This window comes from Spermophilus citellus (genome assembly GCF_964194105.1).
Source record: "Spermophilus citellus genome assembly, chromosome: 2".
Taxonomy (NCBI): domain Eukaryota; kingdom Metazoa; phylum Chordata; class Mammalia; order Rodentia; family Sciuridae; genus Spermophilus; species Spermophilus citellus.
Genome location: NC_138183.1, coordinates 239228099 through 239250219, shown reverse-complemented (window position 1 = coordinate 239250219; position 22121 = coordinate 239228099). Strand labels below are relative to the sequence as shown.

General features: G+C 34.6%; 2 protein-coding genes across 2 annotated transcripts; both read right to left on the bottom strand.

Annotated features, from left to right (window-relative positions):
- Positions 1–2248: 2248 nt before the first annotated feature.
- On the bottom strand, positions 2249–3172 carry LOC308639234 (olfactory receptor 4A16-like; the record flags this gene model as incomplete). The annotated part of the gene is made up of 1 exon (XM_081277441.1): positions 2249–3172. One exon carries the CDS (start codon positions 3170–3172, stop codon positions 2249–2251), a length of 924 nt encoding a protein of 307 aa, XP_081133567.1.
- Positions 3173–12335: 9163 nt separating this feature from the next.
- LOC308639343 (olfactory receptor 4A47-like) lies at positions 12336–13256 on the bottom strand (the record flags this gene model as incomplete). The annotated part of the gene is made up of 1 exon (XM_081277594.1): positions 12336–13256. One exon carries the CDS (start codon positions 13254–13256, stop codon positions 12336–12338), a length of 921 nt encoding a protein of 306 aa, XP_081133720.1.
- Between the last annotated feature and the right edge of the window lie 8865 nt (positions 13257–22121).

The window sequence follows — 22121 nt, the reverse complement described above, 5'->3', positions numbered from 1 at the left end:
TTGAGTTCTCAAGGGATTCAGAGTTTTGGGGGATACAGAGCCCAGTGGAGGTGTGGATTTCCCCAGAACGTGCTTGTAGGGTGCCGGTGTGAGTTCGGGAATAAAGAATTGCTGTTTGAATCTACAAGGTGTGAGTGGCTCGTGATTTTGTGCCCAGCCAGACTGCGGCACAGTCAGATATTATTTAGTGGCATAAAACATAAAAAATGAATCACAACATGGAAAATAATAATTATATTTGCAGTGATAAAAGACATTATTTTATGCATATACAATTAAATCATAAAAATTATTAGTTTGCAAATGACTGGCAATCACAGAAAATAGATAAAAGTCATTAATAGCCAATTTATAGAAAAAATATGAATTATTTTAAACATGGGAAACTATGTTCAAATTGGATTAAATTTATCTAATTCAATTAAAATACACAATTGAAAACTTTAATCAAATTGTTATATACCAAAACTGTCTTTGAAGCACAGTTTTTGAGAATATGGATGAACAAATATTCTCATAGATTCTAGGCAGTAACTTATCTTGGGTGGCATTTTGTCAATAACTCTGAAGATCAACATTTTAAATATGTGTTTTAAATATGTATGTAACAGTCTAATTCCTAGGAACTCACTTAGATATATTTAAAAGTTTTTCTTGTATAATTATTTGTCATAGGAAGTATTTGGTAACAACCTGAAGAACCTAAAGAACACTGAACACATTACCCTGAATATATCTTTTTAAGGGAATATTACACAGAAAAGGGAAAAACTGAAAATAAATAGAAAATGAGGTCTGTGAACTAGATCTTCAAGAAGTTGAGAAATAAATGCATTTTTTTTTTGTACACAGATTTGAATCCAGAGAGGTTCAACCACTGAGCCACATTTTCAACACTTTTTATTTTTTGAGACAATGTTGCAATAAGTTGCTTAAGGCCTTGCTAAATTGCTGAGGTTGACTTTGAACATGTGATCCTCCTGCCTTGGTCTCCCAAGTCACTTGGATTACAGGCATGTGGCACCATACCCAGTGCAAACTTTCCTACACAGGAGAAATATTACTCATATCTCTATCTGAATATGCTCATATTTGTTAAGAACAAATTCTTGAAGAGCCTTAGGAAAAGGAAAACTATTAAACTAAAAATAGCATATGTAATGAATTGAAATCAAATAGGATAGTCTACATAGTATTATTTTTAATTAGTATTTTAAAATAATGAAAATAAAAGAAGTAAAAAATAAAACGAGGAATGGCAAAGTGAATCATAACATGCAATCACCTATAAAAGTGAATGTATAAGTATCCTAGTTAACAAAATGTAATTTCAATCAGGATGCCATAGAAAGTATGTGTGAAAGAAAAAGAGGAAATCCAGGTGTCAGATGACTGAACAGGCTGCATAACCCATTACATGTTCACACAGGGGATGACTCAGCTGGGAAATGATGAGACTAAACCACAGGATCATATCTAAGAAAGTTAACATGGTACATATAAAGAAAATTGAGAAAACTGTGTCCTATATAAAGCAATGTTAATAAATATAAATAATGAGAAAACACAAATGTTATATTTTAATAAAATGTACATTTAAAATTAAACTGGTTTTAATAGCTGTAAAAGGATTCAAGAAGGATCAGTAGAGTGGAGGGAGGGAACCACAGGTCGGGAGCAGGGAGTGCCAGAGATTGAAATGGAGTGGTTAGAGTTTATACTTGTTTGATTAAGTCAAGGTGTATATTGGTGTGTGACATAACAAAAAAATTAAAATAATAAAAAAATGATTAAACAAAAATGTAGCATTGGATTTACTTCTTGGGAGAGAGGAATGCTATCAGGAATGCGCACAAAAATAGTTTCAATGATGTCAAAGATATTAGAGGTGAGACACTAAACAATTTACAAATAAATTGCATTTATTATTGGATATATGTAAAATTATAATATAGTATTCTAAGATGATACAATAATAATATGATAGAACAACGATTAAATAAAATGATAGGATAAAGAACAAATTTTAGTTTTACCTGTACTTGTAATAGGACAAACCTGTGCATTTTTTTTCATTTTCCAGATAGTCTCTATTAGTATGATTTAAATCAGAAAGAATAATGTACTCTGGTTTTGTAAAAATAAAGAGAAGCATCCATTGAGACTTGACTATATAACCCTTTAGCAAAATTTACTGCCTGTTTGTTACCTTAGAATTAGCATCATGTTGAGCAGGGAGCATTCTTATTCAATCTGTAGTTAACTTTTTACACCAGAGTTTTTTCATAGCATTTTTTATCTCTCCATTTCTTAAAGTATATATTAAAGGATTCAACATGGGAGTGACAACAGTATAAACTATAGTCACTGATTTATCAATGGAAAAGTTGGAAACAGGTCTAGCGTACATGAAAATACAGGGAGCAAAAAAGAGGACGACTACTGTGATGTGGGAGATGCAGGTGGACAGGGCTTTGCGCCTCCCTTCCAGGCTGTAGGTTTTAAGGGAGTTTAGGATGAACCCATAGGAGATCAGGAGAAGGATAAAAATGACCATACAGATTGCTCCACCATTGGCAACCACGGTGAGGCCTATAAAGTAGGTGTCAGTGCATGCAAGTTCTAATAATGGGTACATGTCACAGATGAAGTGGTCAATGACATTGGGACCACAGAAGGGGAGATTGTACACAAAGGCAAGCTGAACCACAGAGTGTACAAAACCTCCTGCCCAGGCCACCACCAACAGGAGGATGCAAACCCTTCGATTCATGATGCTCAAGTAGTGCAGTGGCTTACAGATGGCCACATAGCGATCATAGGCCATCACCACCAGAAGGAAGACTTCAGCACCCCCAAATAGGTGTTCTATGAAGAGCTGGCCCATGCATGCTGGGAAGGAAATCGTCTTTATATCACAGAGTAAGTCTGTAATCAGCTTGGGTGAGATGGTACTAGAATAAAGAGCATCCATGAGTGACAGATAGGCAAGGAAGATATACATAGGGGAGCCCAAAGAGGAGCTGGCAATGACAGTCACCACAATGAGCAGGTTGCCCACCATTGTCACAATGTAGATGAGTAAAAACATGGTGAATAATGCCTTTTGTCCATCAGGATCCTGGGTGAGGCCCCGGAGGACAAATTCAGTGACATTGTTATTTTCTCCCATTTACTCTCCCATGAGGCTTCTATCAGAGACGAGAGCTCAGGAGAAGAGGACCTTCCTGAAACTGTGAACAGGACCATGAATGCCCTCTGTCATAGAGCACATCTTCATCTTTCTGTCTTCTGCAGTGGCGAACACACTGTCAACATTTAGTAAGCATCTGTTGAGGTCCTCTTTCTAGGAGTCCAGTAGACCTTCTCTTGACAATTGTATTTCCCTTTGGATGATTCTGTTGGACTCACGAATAAGAGGTTCTATCTTAAGATCTCAGTGGGTCTCTATGGAGAAGAGCAGATAGAGGCACCACTGTCATTCATACATTTAATATCTCCTTTCAATCATCTTTGTTCTTGGCACAGAAGACAGCAATCATGAACAAGAAAAGACTTTCTGCTTTCAAGAAACTTACCCTATAGTGTTGGCATAAATCCTAAATATACACATTGATGTAGAGTTAGTGCTTTGAATCAGTTTTATTTATGGGGAATAACTTTACAAAATGATATGTGTAGCACTGAAAGTATCACCTCTTCTGAAGAATCTAGCTCAATACTCTAATAGTGCACCATTAGACATCCACTGACATCTCAATGACATTCAATCTTCATACCTTCTCATTAAATTTCGAAAATGGACTTGAACTATATCAAATAATTACAAAAATGATAGAATACATTTCCCCTTGTACCAATTACTTCTTTGGGCTCTGAATGTCAACGTTTTTGACATGGAGCTATAATTCTGTATCTATTCTTGCCTCTGTCAAATTCTGCATACTTTTACATACACTATCCTGATTTTAACAAATATTTTTTAATTTTACTGAACTAACCCTTCAGTGTCACCATCACCAACTACTGTATCAGCTGCTAGTACATTTTTTTTTTCAGAATTCTTGGTGTGAACTGGGTGGTAAAGAAGAAGAGAGAAACTGAAAAGTAAGAGAACAGTGGAGTAAGGCTTTATATCTAATGTTTCTTAGTACAGTCAGTGTTCACAAATAGAACTTCACTGTGTAGATTCCAGAAAGCAGCACAGTGGAGGGAATGAGAAGCTTGGTAAGGCATGAAGTTTTGTCATTTTTCTTAATGCAATTACAAATATGTATCCATTTTCACATTGGAAAATGAAGAGACTGAACTACATGAAATCAGAATTATTTCCTGTCCAACTACAACACTATAAATGTTTTGAGCCTACCTTTACTTATTCTTTTTACTCTTTTCAACTCTAAGATTTGTATAATCAAATGAAATCCCCAAAGTTATCACTATTTAAAAGTGCTAGCCAGTGGTAAGCAGGATGTGATTACTACTGTGACTAAATAATGAATAAATTTCTCCTTCAGTGGTTATCAACATAGGACCCAAGACTTTCATGGAGAGAAAGCAGAGCACCTTGATGAATAAAGTAGATTCTGGAGCAATCCCAGTTGCATCCACTTGCTATCCACATGAGCATGGGCAACTGAATATACCTCCTTATGCCTCTGTTTAATCATTTTTAGGATAGGGATACCCACAAACCTACCTGTTGGGGTATTTTTATGAAATGTAAGTTACTTGAAGTGAGTGCTGTTGGGTACCTGGTAAAATCTAAATGAATGAGAGGTAGTATTAATATTTTTCAAAATTTCACTGTGAGCATTGCATCAAAACAAATTAGGCTCCAGATCAATCCAATAAGAATTATTGACCAAGTTCAGGATTTAAAGAACAGTATTCATGTAACTTATGAACACATTTTGGGGTATAAGATAAAAATGCATGTCTAAGGAATTATCTATTACATTATATATAAGTATTAGCAATATTTACCTCTGCAAGAACATATTTAGACTGAAAGCACGTGAGAGGATATGGCTCTCATGGATTTAGTAGTGGGGAGAACATGTGAAGATGAGCTTTCTCTAGAGTCCAGCTGTGATGAACCTTCTTTGTGTCTTCTTTACATTAGTGCTTTTTTCTGATTCAGGAATTGTGTGGATGTCAAAGCTAAGGACCAATAAAAATACACAAGTATAAAGTAATCTTTGTTCAATTCTTTTTGTTTCATTTTTACTTTTTGCAATGTTTGGTGTATTTACTCTCATTAATTGTAAATGTAGAATTTCACCAGGATAAATATTCTATTGAACATGCAGTAAAAACAGAGTGTCCAAACTATAATATATACATTATGTAAATGATAAAACTATGCTATATGTATCACATAAATGTATAGTTTAAGTTATCAAAGATTTGATACTTTAAACACTGAAAAAGTAATATTACTATACTTTCCATCTAAACCATGAAATTAACACTGTATCAGAAAAAAGTAATTTGATACAGTTTTAAAGAAAATGGCGCTTTAAAATGATACTCCTATAATTTAAAATCGCCATATATAGTTCTTTACTATAACAATTTTTAAAATCCAGGTGACAGTAAAAGAGGTATTTGCCTGAGTATGGATTTCTCTATACCCATGTACTATGATGTTTGCTGAGATAATTTTAAGACTGACACATAAAAGCTCCTGTATGCTTCCAGGAAATAACAGACATTTGTTCCCTTACATTCTGACTTGCTTGGTATGATGTACATTTTAAAGTCACTAATCCAAATGATCTAAAAATAATTATACTTTTTTTGTTTACACATCATATAAAATATAATATATCATGAATCAAAGCAATAAATGCATTTGATTATTTCTTATACATGTAACAAGTATCATTTGGCAAAATGAAAAATAAATATTAATCAGGCTGTAGCATTAACCAAATATACTTGGTATATTTTAATTAATTTTTGTTTTGCCAACTTAATTTTCCCAATTCAAATACCTACTTTGAGAATAAATGACCTGTGAGATATTTGCTGTATTTCAATAGATCACAGGACTTTTCAATGAGTTTTCATTTGCAGTTGTTCCAAGAACTTACATCTTGGGTCTTGTCCTTGCTCCAAAAATCAATGCTTCATTTACTAGAGTGCTTGCAGTGTCTCATGGACTTATGATTCTTCATAGAACACATGATAAAATATGGCCAGTCAGTGGATCCATGAATAGTATCAAGTGGCTATAGCAGACGTATTTCCAAAATTTCCCATTATCTTAGTCTCTCAGGGAAGTGTAAATGTATCCAAGTGAATTCCTTAAATATAAAAACATTTTTTAAATGTCTGTATTTATTGCACAAACATAGTTGAATATTCTCATCTGCTGGAAAAACGTCTTCATAGAAAATAATATGCTATGTTTGCAAAACTATCTAAAAAACTGACCTAATTATAATTTCAGGAAAACTAATGGAACTGGAAAGGATCATGTTGAGCAAAATAAGCCAAACTCAAGATCAAGGGTCATATGTTCTCTCTCATATGTAGAAGCTAGGGGGAAAAAACTATTTATAAGAAAAGTGACCTCGTGAAAATAAAAGGGAGACTAGTACAATTGAAGAAGGTAGACTGAGGGAAGAGGGGAGGAAAAGGACGATACTGAGAAAATAAATTGATCAAATTATGTTATGTTCACTCACAAATACATCACAATGAATCTCACTATTATATATAATAATAATGCATCCAAATTTGATCTAATTAGTAAAAATTAACTTGGCTGAACACATTATTTGATGACAATTAAACAAAAAGTCAAACAACACTAAAATTAGTTACATGATATTTTTATCTATTTTAGACAATTATTGTGAAGAAAACAAAAGGATTGAGTTTGAGTGTTTATGATAATTCATTTCCTACTTATTCAGCACTACCTCTACAGCAGAGACTTGAGATGTAACCTCATTAAAAAGCTGATGATGGAGTTTTTTCATAGGTAGAAACAGAACTCCTCAGTCTATTGCTGAAGATCAAAAGCATCTTCATAAGTTCGCTTCCTTCCTAATAAAAAACATGTCCCCATATCTGTACAATCTCACCCCCAGAAAACCAAGAATATCTGGAAATTTCTGTGAGCAGCCACAACTATAACAAGAGGGCTAGATGTTAACAGAAGACATGTTCTAGCTTGAGGAGAATTTGAGTTTTCAGAATCTCTTGCATCATTCTGTCAGGAAAATAATCCTTCCACTTAAATGTGCAGATAGCATCTGAGACTTTTTTATATTATCTCTATTTCTAATAGATTAGCTTGTTAGCATATTTGGAATGAATTCAAATGAAGTAATCTCTCCTGAACAGGTCTCTTCCCTTGAACAATCCCTAGAGAAAAAGGACTTGGTCTTGCCAAGAAAAAATAGCTGACTTTCAAGTGCTGTGAAAACATATCTCATTTGAAAAGAAAAAAAAAAAAATCCAAATTCCAGGGTAACGCTGGTCTCATAGAATGAGTCTGAAGAATTATATTTCCCTTTTAGGTTTTTGGAACAGAGTGCAATAAGCACTAGTTCTTCCTTAAAAGATTGGTAGATCCAGGTGCAATGGTGCATGCCTGTAATCCCAGCCACTCAGGTGGCTGAGGGATGAGGAATACAAATTTAAGGTCAGCCTCAGCAATTTAGAGAGGCCCTAAGTAACTTAGTGAGACCCTGTCTCAATATTAAAAAAATAAAAAGGGCTGGGGATTAGCTCAGTGATTAAGCACCCCTGGGTTCAACCCTCAGTACCACCACATACACACCCCCAAAATTTGATAGCATTCTACAATCAAGCCATCCAGTCCTAGGATTTTTTTCCTAGGGTGATTTTTATTACTGACTGTGTTTTTGCTACTCAATATTGCTTAACTTAGATCTGTTTCTTCACTTTTCAATCTTGTTATTATATGTGCACAGGAATTTATCTGTGTCTTCTATATGCAATTTGTCCATGTGTGCTGCTTCTTTATAAGAATCACTAATGATCTTCCATATTTCTGTGGTGTCAGTTGCAATATCTTCTTATTCATCTCTGATATTGTTTATTTGGGTTGTCTTTGCTTTGACTAAAACTTTGTTAATTATTTTAACTTTTCAAAATAACTTTATTTTGTCAAACTTTTTAAATATTACATTTTTCATGCTGTGATTTTTATTTTTTTGAAATCATTCAATTTTACATTGGTATAAACTTTCCTTGTTTTGCTTTTGTCTTCAAGGCTGGGGACCCAACCCAGGGCCTTGCAACATGCCAAGCAAGTGCTCTCACACTAAGCTGCATCCCTAGCTCTAAACTTTCCTCTTAGTGATGCTTTTTTTTTTCATCCCATATGTTTATAAATGTTCTGTGCCAATTTTTATGTCAAGAAGTATTTCCTTTCCTTTTTATATCTTCATTAATCCATTTGTTGTTTCAGAGCATGGTTGATTAATTTTCATGTGTTTGCACAATTCTCACAGTTCCCTTTGTTGTTGATTTCTTATTTTGTTATGGTCAGATAAGGAATATGGCATAATTTTGATATTTCAAAAATCTGCTGAGATTTCTTTTGTGGCCTAATTTATGATCTATCCTGGAAAATGTTCTGTGTGCTGATGAAAATAACACAAATTCTGCAACTGTTGTAGGAAATGTTCTACAAATATCTGTTAAGTCCATTTGGTCTATAGTGTACTTGAAGTCTGAGGTTTCTTAGTTGATATTCTGTCCACATGAACTATCCATTAATGAAAGTAGGCAATATAAGTCCTCATCATCTATTATTATACTAGAGTTTGTCTCTCCCTTAAGACCTAATATTTCTTTTGCATATTTAGGTGATCAGGTGTTAGGTACATATGTATTTACAGTTGGACATAGAAGCAGGGAATATCCAACAGATCAACTTCTTTGTTTCTATCTCTTAGTGTTTCTTATTAATTATTTTTTATTGTCAAATGTGTTCAAAATCATTTTTCTTTGTCTCTAGCATAGAGATAAAGAAAAATTGTCATAGATATAATAGTAAATGTCTCCATTTCTGCACTATGGCCAAAATTAGCATTCTAAGAACAAGTATAATTGAATATTGAAACTTTATTTATATTCATAAATAGGTCCAAAATAAAAAATATTAAATAAATTTTAATAGATTCTTAAGCATAATGCTATGTCACTTTCTGAAAAATACTTATATGTATCAAGTAAATATATAAAATATATGTATATTTTACATATATAATATATGTATATGTATATTTTTTCTTAACATTAAGTGAAGGAGGGCTGGGGATGTGGCTCAAGCGGTAGCGCGCTTGCCTGGCATGCGTGCAGCCCGGGTTCGATCCTCAGCACCACATACAAACAAAGATGTTGTGTCCGCCGAGAACTAAAAAATAAATATTAAAATTCTCTCTCTCTCTCTCTCTCTCTCTCTCCCTCTCTCACTTTCTCTTAAAAAAAAAAACATTAAGTGAAGGAATGAATCTTAAACCCAAAGTCAGTATCATGTTTAACAGCAAAATACTAAGATCAATGATTCTTTCTCCAAGTCATTTAAAAAAAATATTCCTCCTCTTTATGTGAGTCTTCATGTCAAAACTAAAATACCTGGAACACAAATGGAATTCTAGTCATCAAAGATGACCCTACCACCCTGAGAACAGGCAGTAAAAAGAGTGCATCCTGCACCATGTGAGTTAAGGAAACAGGACCCTCATCCTGCCTGTCCTCCAGCCTCAGCCTCTCCCAATGTCACCAGCCTCCCTCTGCAGACTTCAGACCCACAACATACTCACTACATAGTAGTCGCCCCTACTGCTATTCCTGTTGGAGGAGACACTTCAAAACCTTTACAGGCAAACACCAGTAAAAAACACATAAAATATGAAAACCTGGGCTGATCAAATATGGGTAGACTCGTCCCTTAAAAATTCTTTGTACAGACTTGTAGAATAAACAGATTACATAAATTCACTATTCTTTCTTCTATCTAGAAGACATTCTTGATAACAAATGGAGAATCTATTGAACCAGCTAACTAATGGACATACCTGTACATAAGTTCCTAAAAAACAAATTGCCTACCTTTTTTGCACCAAGGATTGAACCCAAGGGTGCTTAACCACTAAGCAAAACATCCCCAGACCATTCTTGTTTTTTATTTATTTTTTATTTGTTTTAATTAGTTATACATGACAGTAGAATGAATTTATGCACTTTGATATATCATACAAAGATGGGATATGACTTCTAATTTTTCTGAATGTACATGTTGCAGAATCATATTGGTCATGCAGTCACATATATACATACAGTAATAATATCTGTTTCATTCTTCTATCTTTCCTATCCCCACATACCCTCCCCTCCCCTCCCATCACTTCCCTATACCTAATCTAAGGTAACACTATTCTTCCAAAATGCCCCCCACCTTGTTGTAAATTAGCATCTGCACACTAGAGAAAACATTTAGTCTTTGGTTTTGTGGGGTTGGCTTATTTCGCTTAGCATGATATTCCCCAACTCCAACCATTTACTGGCAAATGCCATAATTTTACTCTTCTTTAAAACTGAGTAATATTCTATTGAGTATAAATACCACATTTTCTTTATCCATTTATCCATTGAGGAACAACTAGGTTGGTTCCACAGTCTAGCTATTGTGAATTGAGCTGCTATATACATTATTGTCTAATTTAAGATTGGTCTTGCTTCCTTGCTGAGGGCCTCATTAAGATGCTGTGACTGGATTTGAACTTATGATCCTCTGCCTCAGCCTCCTGAGCTGCTGGGATTGTAGGTGTGCACCACTGTGCCCACTGATTTCCTGGAAAACAAATTATCTGTAAATTGTTTTAAGGAAGTGCTTCCAGAGTCTACTAAAAGTTGGCTAAAAATGTTTTTCTTTTCTCAAGAATAGGCACAGAAGAAGATACCATCAGAGGCCAATTAATAAATGTGATATTGCAAGTAACTGTTCAGCCAACAGTGATGACCACAAGTATGGTATCTAAGAGCAATTCAGGATCACGTGCAAAACCTTCTACTAAAGGCATAACCTGAACCTCAACCTCAAGAAACAGCACAAAAACCTAAAGAGGAACACAGGACATTCCACCAAACAACTGCCATGAACTCTGCAAGTCTTTGAAGAGTGAGAAGGAGAGCACTGGTGTTCTTTTATGCAGGCCTGGATGGTCACCTGACCTCTTCAAAGGTGACATGATACTTTTCAAGATTGAAGTTTTATCATGAGCCATGTAGAGAATTAAAAGTTTATCACACATGCAAAAAAAAAAAAAGTTCATAATACAGACATGTGGTGTTTTGTTGCCTGAATCTATTATTGAAATGCTAGTTTGAAGGTGACATTGAGTGAACTACAGAGGCAAGTTCTGAAAAACAACTTGAGGACACTTGGATTCAGCAAAAAACTAAAATAAAATAAAAGGCTTAGGAATGTTTCCCATGAAAGAAATCTATGCTTTACATATGACAGGAAAATGCAATGTGTGACATTGTATTCTCTTTTGACACAAAGATGATGTTATTGGGATAGTCAGTAAAGTAGAAATGAGCTGTGTGGATTGTGTAATAGCATTGTCTCAGTGTAACTTCTTGATTATGCACTGTGCTGTGATTATTCAACTAGTGTCTTGAATTTTGGAAAGGCTTAGAGTTTTAAGACTAAAGGGTCAACATGTCTATAATTGACTCCTCAGACATTAAGAAAAACTATCAATAAATCTATACAAATGACCAAGTGAAATGAAAAATAAAAATGTGTGTGTGTGTGTGTGTGTGTGTGTGTGTGTATATATATATATATATATATATACACAAAATATATACAAAAAAGAGAGACAAGACAGTAAAAAGCAAACGAGTAAATGTAAGCTAGTAAAATCAAATATATATAAGATACATATAGCACTTTAGTATAATAGAAAAATGACCAAAAAAGCAAAAATAAAATGATAATTGACAACATAGCTACTAAAAATGAATGTAAAAATTAAATACAAATCCTTATAATAATATAAAAAATTTATTCATAAATAGATTGCATATTTCTATTGACTTCTTAGTATATGTGCAGCAAAAATTCCTAGGTAACTTGTAAACAAGATATTACAGTATGAGCAATACACTGGGGAAATATGTTAATGTCAAAACCTATATTATATTCTTTAATTATGATTATAAAAATTCCTTAGAAAATTATCACCAGTTTTTTAAGTCTGAAATAAATAATGCATCCTAAGGACACAGCTTCATAGTGAAATATTTCTCTTTCTAGTGGGAAACTCAGTGATTTCCTACCTGATGTGACTTCTTTTCCAGAGTTTCCTCATAGCATTTGTCATCTCTGAGTTTCTCAGAGTGTAGATGAAGGGGTTCAGCATGGGGGTTACGACCATGTAAAACACACTCACTGACTTGTCAATGGGGAAAGTCTTGGCTGGTCTTGCATATATGAAAATACAGGGGACAAAGAAGAGGACAACCACTGTGATGTGGGAGCCACAGGTGGAGAGAGCTTTCCACCTCCCCTCCTGACTCAGGTTCTTCAGAGAGTGGAAGATGACACCATAAGACATGAGTAAGAGCAGAAACAAAATAGAGCACATCAGCCCCCCATTGACAATCACTAAGAGGCCAGTGACATAGGTGTCAACACAGGCAAGTTGCAATAAGGGATACATGTCACACGTAAAGTGGTCAATGATATTGGAGCCACAGAAAGGGAGCCTGTAAATAGTTCCAAGTTGAAATACAGAGTGCACAAAACCTCCAGCCCAGGAGACTACCAGCAGCACCACACACACCCATGGTCTCATGATAAGCAAATAATGCAAGGGCTTACAGATGGCCACATAGCGGTCAAAGGCCATCACCAACAGAAGAGTGACCTCTGTCCCTCCTAAAAGGTGTTCTGCAAAAAGCTGAAACATACAAAACTTGAAGGATATGATTACTTTTCCTAAAAACAAGTTTGAAATCAAATTGGGGGAAATGACTGATGAATAAATGATGTCCAAAAATGACAAGTTAGCAAGAAAGAAGTACATTGGAGAGTGCAGAGTCTTACTGAAGGTTACAGTTATGACAATGAGCAGGTTCCCCAGCATGGTCAAAATGTAGAAGAACAAGAACATAACAAAAAGTACTTTCTGCTCCTTTGGATTCTGTGTGAGTCCCAAGAGGACAAAGTAAGTTTCATTGTTTCTATGTTCCATTTATTCTTTTATTGATGCTGATTTCAGAGAATAAAGCAGTTTACCTGTAAAAGATTGAAAAACTCCTTAGAAGCATTATAACCACATTTATTCATCTGCCATATATACAAGTAAAGTCACACTTGTAATATCAAAAACTCACTCTTCATATGAAGAGTGGATAAAATTAATTATTACTGGAAGACTATAGGCCACCATCACTGTATCAGTCCTGGTGCTGAATCTTTAGAAAATTATGCCCTTCCTCCACTGTCTTTGGCCCACAGTCCACTGGAACTGTTACCCCCAAGCATCTCAGCATTCACATTTCCAAGAACATTGTGCTCACAGTGATTTCTGTTCTCCAAGACAGATGACATCTCCATCATTCTTCTCATTCCTTGCTGAGCCCTCACCAGCATCACCTTTCAGTGTTCATATTTCTACCCACCATCTTTTCAAGGCCATCTGGGCTCCTTCTATCATGATTCCCAAACATCTCCCCACACTGATCCATCAATCAATCACAAAGCTGGCTTCATATATTATTGCAGGAATAGCACCCCACTTTCTGATACCAAAAGCTGTCTTCATCTGATGGAGCTACAGCTGTTATAAACACAAATGTGTTGTCTCAGAGCCCTGCAGGTAGACATTCAAAATTAAAGTATGGGCACTGGTGGAGCCCTCAGAAGACCATGAAGAAAGGACTTGCAGATGACCATCTTGTGTTAATTTGTCATTCTTCCTCATCAAATTTTCTACTCCAAAAGTTTATAAGTTATATTGGATTGGAACCCAGCCTAATATAATTTTATAACTGGATGATCTTTTCAAACTCCCAATTTCCAAATAAAGTTTTTTTTTGCAGGATTGCAGGTAGAACATCAACATATAAATTATATGGGAGGACACAATAAAACCAAAAATAGTTTCATGTGAATACTTGACAAACCAGGAATTATCAGTCTCAGCTTGACAAACCCTAAAAACACTTTGGTTTGGAGTCTTTGGTTGAATAGTCCACAGGATTCTAAACTAAAACACAATGAATTGCATATCTACTATATTATCACACACCCCTTTTTAAGGTGATATCTGTAACTATTTAAGTGATATCTTCCAGTAGATATCCTTTTCATAATTACAAAAGTAAATATTGTATTTTCTACAATAAATCTATTCCTTCCAGGATTTCTCATGCTAAAAAGCTATTTCCTTCTATCTTATCCTTCAGGTCAAACGCACAGTGTTCACACTTCCTTTATTCCTCTCACATTGCTTATGTATACATTTGTTCAGTTCCCCTTGGCTTCCTATTCAAAATATCTTCATAATGTGATCCTTCTCATACCCTGTGGACTGCAACATCCCCTGTCATATCTGCCATTGACTCTTTGACAGATGCTAATCTTAGAGAACAGAAATATCACAAATTTGGAAGTAGCAGTAATTATTATACAAAGATGTGTATTATGTTCAGTCTTTTCATTTATCCAACCAGCAGGTGTTCATAGAACACTATATTGTGTCTTACTCTTCACCTGAGATAAACTTCAGACATCAGATTGTCAACTAGCTCATGAAGGCTCAGGGTCTACTATGGGCTCATGACATTAAAGGAGAGAAATCTTCAAGCTGACTGATAAATTTTCTTTTCACTCTGGGCCTTCTACTTCTCCAGATGGAAGCAACAGTGTTGATTGAAGATATAACATGGGCCCTGACTTAAATTTTCAATATTTTTAATCTAAATCTGAGGACTATTTTATACAATCTGAACAGCCACTTACCACCTGCAGAAGTTATTATCAACATTTTCTTACATGCTTGAGTGATACAATTTCCTGGGTAATGAAACAGTCCCAGGATCTCAAAGTCTGATTTCTTCTACTGACTAGAAAGTCTTACCTTTGGAAGCTTGTCTGCAGTTTGAAAGAGGAAGGTCGATCTCATTCTGAAATAAGGAGTAATCCTACTTCTATCCAGTATGCACACAGAAGAAAAAAAGCTGTGTTATTCTTGGAGATTATATTTAAAATCACACAACCATGTTTGTCCATTTTCTTTGGAGTCTTCTAAATCCTGCAGAAAATAATTAGTGGTTGTAGTGGTATACAAAGGAATTTCTTGGTAAAAAACTAAAATTTTCCATATTAAAACAATTAAATAAAAGTGCAAAAAAATTGTCATAGGAATATAACATCTAGCATTTTTTAAAAAGGAAAGTTTTCTAGTTTCTTTTCTGACTACTTTAATAGATACCATTCAGCTTTTTAATCTGTCTCCTCTTATCTTAGTAAGGCCAAACACTTGTGCTTTGTATATGGATAAAATACTTGTGTGCCTTTTAAAATCCTTCTTTAAGAATAATAAAAAATTAAAAAATTTAAAAAATTATAACTGTTACTAACAGAAGAAATATTTTTTTTTTTACCTGACAGAGACAAAGATCTATAAAGATTTTATGCCATGAACACATGTTAATCATGGAGCCCTGCAACTGGAAGATGTCCAAACTGATCCTTGCTTATTTACTCTCCATATATTTTAAAGAATATCTGTGTTTCAAGATGCAATACAGCAAACACAGAAATAGAGTCACAGGATGTAACAAGAAAAAATATTTTCAGAAACATTATGGGACAAATAATCAAGAACAAAATATCAGTTCCATTAATTTGTTCCATAGAGATGAGTTTATCACTTATTCCTTCTTTTATCAAGAGAAATTTTCATTTTATATTTATCTAATTTCACTTTTCTGTATGTGAGTTTGACGTTAAATATATTTTAGAAGTATATGGAGCTGTAGTAACTAGTTATTTATATGGCTTTTCTCTTTATTCTTTGTTTTTCTACAAAACTAAAGAGCAGCCTGTACTGAGACACACACCTGTACCCCAGCTGCTTGGAGGATTATGAGTTCAAAGCCAGCGTCAGCAACAGCAAGGCACTAAGCAACTCAGTGAGATCCTGGGAGGTGGCTCTATGGTAAAATGCCCCTGAGTTTGATCCCTGGTTAAAAAAATAAAAATAAATAGAGAGCATCTATTTTGTTCCAGATTACATGATCTTAGATGGTGATACAATAGTTAATAAAATGGAAGAATAAAATAAGAATATAGTCCTAACTGAATCAACTTTACATCTTCTAACGGAGTCACAAAATAATAGTGGGAGTAACTAAAAATTGTAGCTTTAATCTTTGATTGGACAATAACAGGTTATTGTGAAAAAATAAAATAAGAGTGAGACACTTTTTGAATAAGGTAATTAGATAATTCCTTTTTAAAGGTGATATTTATGCTAAAGTTCAAGGATGAGATGTCACTTGCTCCTCTGGGTACACTAGTAAAGAGGTGAAAATCCCTTTCAACCCAGGAATCGTGCAAAAGAAAAAGGCTATATTATTTCTGTGGATATACTTAAAACAATATATGCAAAATATACCTGTCTGTCCAATATCCCCAGTCTTCTAAAGTTTGCAGAAAATCATTACCAGTATTGTTGATGGATTTCAAAGGAATTCCGTGGTGAAAATGGGAAAATTAAAAATTCCCAAAATGCAATAATTCTTCAAACTGGCAAACAAATCACATGTTATTGTAGGACCATAGCAACTAATCTTTTTTAACAAGGAAAGTTTTGTTTTTAAGTTCTTTTCCAGTAACTCTAGTAATAACTATCTTTGAGCTCTATAGGGAGATTCTGCAGGTATTGTTATAATCAAATACTTGTGCGAGAAATTAGGACACAGGATTATGTTTCTCCATGTAGATCATGCTTTAAGCATAGTGAAGCATCTTTTCCAATAACTATATCAGGTCCTTGAAGGGCAGCATCTTTTACCTGACAGGGTGAAGATAACTGTAGTTTTTATACCAAGAAACCACTCTAACCATAGAGTCCTGCAACTGGAATGTATCCAATAATGACTTTTCCTTAATCACATTCAGTGGGAATTCACATAAGTTTATACCTGTAAATATGCCAACAGATAAATCACATTACTATGCTAAAAAGGATGCAACATAAAAAGTTTTAGAAATGGAAACCTTGTCAGAATGATAGTTGGCAAATATAATATATCAGTTATGTTAACTAATTTCACTGAAGATGAATTTATCACTTATTTCCACATTGCCTGACCAATGTTTTTTTTTTTCCATTTATCTAATACTCAATTGTCTCTATTTGTTTGGGACTAGAGATGTTTTTGCAAGATTCATGTAGTCATAGAAACTAGCTATTTATCTATTTATTCATTAGTATCTTGAGCAATCTTAGAACATCTACTTATTTCATATTTCATGCTATTAATTGGATATATAGATTTAATGAAACAAAAAAACATATGCATAGTTAGAATGTATCATATATGTGTCCTGTAACACAGTCACAAAATAATAAAGGGAACAACTAAACATAGTAGATATAAAAAAGTAAAGCCCAAGACATGACAAGAGCAAACCCTTAGGGCATTACAGATCTTTCTCAGGAATTTGAAATTATTAACATTCTTTTAAATGAGAGTCAGAAGGACTTCTAATTTCTGATTAAACAAAAATTCTCATCAAACTGTTAGCAACTCATTCTGACAATGTATAAAAATAATCATACACCATGACCAACTGAGATATAACCTAGGTACATTAGGCTGGTCTAGAATTCAAATATCAATTAATACAATATATTTAGCCAAAGGATAAAGATGAAAAATCACATGGTTATGCCAATATTTGTGGTTAAAGCATTATAAAAATTCAACACTTATCTCTTTTTTAAAAGAACTCTCAATAAACTAGGAATAGAAGACAATTTTTTAAATTTAATAAAGAGTACATACAAAACAGCCTGTAACTGATACCATCCTCAGCACAGAGAAACCAGAAGCCTTCCTTGTAAGGTAAGGAACAGGCAAGGATTCTTCCTCTCACCACTGCTTTTCAACATTGCAGTGCCAGTTTTTTTTGCAAATAAAATCAGGCACAATATAGAAAGAAATGCATGCTTACAAAATAAATCCTTCTTTGTTTACAAATAACATGATAATCTAGGAAGACCTTATTTAAAAAAAAAAAGAACCAAAAGTCTACAAAAAATCTGGAATAAGTCATAGTGAACCTGCAGGATACAAGGCTAATATACAAATGGAGTTCACTTTCCTATATACCAGCCACAAAGGGTGCTGAAATTAAATATACAATAGCCTTTACTTTAATATTTACAAAAATTGAATATTTTAGCCTATATGTAACAAAATATGTTACAAGGAAAACATTGAAGCTTGGATGAGCAAACACATAAGTAAAGAGAGAGTTAATAACTGTTCATGGAGAGAAAAACTCAAACAGCATTGCCAAGAGGTCAATTCTTCCTAACTAGATCTTCATAAGAGCTGCAATTTCAATCAAAATTCTATCACACTAGATATTGAAAAGTTAATTCTGAGGTTCACATGGTGAGGCAAAGGGCTCAGAATGAGTAACCCAATACTGAGGGGAAGAATAAAAATGAACAATTAATAATAGCTAACTTCAAGACAGTATAAGCTATGAAATCAAGACAGTGTAGTATTGATGAAAGAGTAGACTGCTTGCCGTTTATTCAAATGAGCCAAAAAATGTATCCCTTACAGAAGGAGGCACTCAAATGTTTCCAAAATCTTTTTTCAGCCAAAACATAGAAGCCACAACAATGCTTTCATCACATGAAGGATTAAATATACTGTGGTCCTTCCAGATAATGAAATATAATTCATTTCTTTAAAAGAAATAAGCTTCTCGGGGTTGGGGTTGGGGCTCAGCAGTACAGCACTCACCTAGCACATGCAAGGCCCTGGGTTCGATCCTCAGCACCACATAAAAAATAAATAAAATAGAGGTATTTAAAAAATGTAAGCATAATATATTATTAATAAAATAATTTTTACAAAATGATCTACTGAGCCATGAACAGACATAGAGGAAACTTCACAGTATATAACCAAGTGAAAGAAGCCAGTCTGAAAGGCTGCATGTTGTATTGTCCCAATCATATGACATTCCAGAGAGTGCAACACTGTGGAGAAAGTAAAATCATCAGTAGTTGTCTGGGCTCAGAGGGAGGGAGATGACCGGGTAGATCACAAAGAGTGTTTTCTTTAGTGAAGCTCTTCTATGATACCTATGTAGAGATGCATGTCTTATTCTTTTCTCCAAGTCCATACAAAGTAGAAGACCACAGACAATGGTGTACCCCAATAAAAAAAAGGAAATTGGAATTATACCGTTGTATTATCATTGATGAATCAATTGTAAAATGTACCACCAAGGAGTAGGGACTTAATTGTGTCTTCTATGATTTAAGTGAGATCCATAAACTTCATAAGCTAGAAACAATGCAATAGTGTTGAGAGGTGGGACCCTCAAAAGGGGATAAATCCACTGGATTAATGCTGTTACCATGGTAGTGGGTTGTTTATCACAAGAGCAAGTTTCTGACAAATGTGAGCTCAGCCCTCTCTTGCTGTCTCATTCTTCCCCTCTCTCGCCCTTCCACCTTCAACATGGGATGACTTGGACCATCTCCAGATGCCTGTTCTTGGGCTTCCCAGCTTCCGTGAACAATGAGAAAATTACTCTCTGTTCTTTATAAATTTATCAGCCTTAGTCATTCTGTTACAGTTGCAGAAAATGGACATTCCAGAAAGTGCAAAGGTAGGAGGCTGCATTACTGGGGAAGGAGGTTATGTAGACGGTCTAGGTCCTTTGTATTTAAATGTTTTTGACTCTAAAACTGCTATAAAAATAACATTCATTGTGTTTTTTTTTAATTATGAGAGTTAATCAGGGTCAGGAAGCACCCAAATACTAGAAGATGAGCTAGAAGATCCAGGGACCTAAATATGGACCTGAACTTCAGACAGACCAAAATGTGAGTTAAGATGGAATAATAATACCATTTCAGACATATCCTATTATGGATTTTAAACAGAACTGCAAAGAGGTTGGGAGAGTTGATTAGGTCAACTCTCTTTCTTATGTTTTTATAACTTTGAGAAAGTTATTTTCTACATGTAAGCATAAATTTTTGTGAAATGAATTATTGCAATTAAAGTTTTGATAATAAGTAAAATATGTGTAGACTGCTCATAGAGTGTGTGAGATACACAGAAGTATGTAATCCACTTTTATTTTCTTAAAAGATAAATATTAAAAATGTCTTACTTCACACTTAAAAACATCTTGAAATCAATGAGATTGTGAATAGAATCCAACTGTTACTTTTAGATGTTAGAACCAACAATCCTATCTTGAAAAACTGCTTGTGAAAGAGAAAATTGAAACCAAAATTCTAGAATGTATGAAATTCTTCAAAGGAAAACCCTAGTTCAACCAATGAAATAATATTACTAGTGCTCAGAGAAAACTTTGAGGTCTTAAGTTTTTACATTATCTAAAACGTAAAGAAGAAATGAAGAAGTCTTTCAACTAAAAATGTTAGGAAAAAAGCATAAAATTAAACTAAATTAAAATAGGTAGGAGTACAAAATGAAGATAAAAATAATTTCTTCCATTAGAAAACACTTAGAGCTATCATATTTGTGCTAGTTTTCTTTTTTTCCAATACCATTACAAAACCCTGAGCTAATTCAACTTAATAACAGACCAGTTTATTTTGGTCACCATTTTAGATGTTTCAGTCCATAACCAACTGGCCTCTTTGCTTTGAGCCATTGGTGAAGCAGCACATCATGTTGGGGAACAAGTTGCTAAGTAAATTTTGTAGAGAAATAAAAAGGAAACACAGAGACAAGAGGCAAAGGCAGAAAGAAAAACAACTGCTCATCTAAGTGACCTTGTTAATTTATAACAATAGGTTACTGCTAAGAGCCACAGCCAAGTAATATGATGCATGGCACTTTGGGTTGTAAGGTGATGCCAGCTAGCCACTGAGATGATATGATTATGTTAAGATTTGCATTCATATGGATATTGGACTCCTGCTGTTCACCTCGCCTGCTACAGGACTCCTGGAGAGTTCCCATTGGTTGGGGAAGTACAGTAGGAGGGAATTCCGGGGCAGGAAATTCTTCTGGGGTTCCGGTAGAACACCACCGCGTGGGTGGACCGGCTTCTTCCCGAATGTGTACCGGGTATTGGCGGCATTTTCAAAAATAAAGTTTTGTTCCTGCTTGAGTGGCTCGTGATTCTGTGCCCAGCCAGACTGCGGCAGGTTACATTAGATTATTCATGCCATAACTACATTATTGTTTATTGTATCATTAAGGATGCTCATTCTGCAGTTACATTCTACAGTTACAATATGCTGCATTAGAAGTTTAGTATAGCCCTCAAGAAAGTCCATTGTTTAAAGTTATTGTTAGGCAGGCAGATCCAGGAGCACCAGAACTTGGTGAAACACTGTAGTTATCAAGAAGCAAGTTCATGTATTCACAGGAGCCATGTGCCTGAGATCAAGGTCAAGGCTGATAAGACTGTAGTACAGAGCCTCCTCAGAGGGCATTGCTACAGCAGCTATTCATTTTGTACCTTTGCACAGAAACTTTTCCAGTTGCTAGGCATCGCATACTTTTGTACAGAAACTTTCCCAGCCACCAAGCATGCCACAGTCATGAAGTCATCAGACCCCAATCCAGAACACAGAATCCTTATAGCTCCCCTTTTTTGTTTTATATGGCCTTTTGGATGAATAACACTTGTTTTTTCTTTAATATTGGCAGAGGTTAAAAAATAAGGTAGGCATCGATGAGAATAAGCACAAAGTAACAATCCTAATATTACTAAACATCCACCTATGAAAAATCATTTGATTCAAGTAAAATTGGGTAACCATGAAGTTAGCCAATATAATAAATCTAAACTTCCATCATCTCGTTGG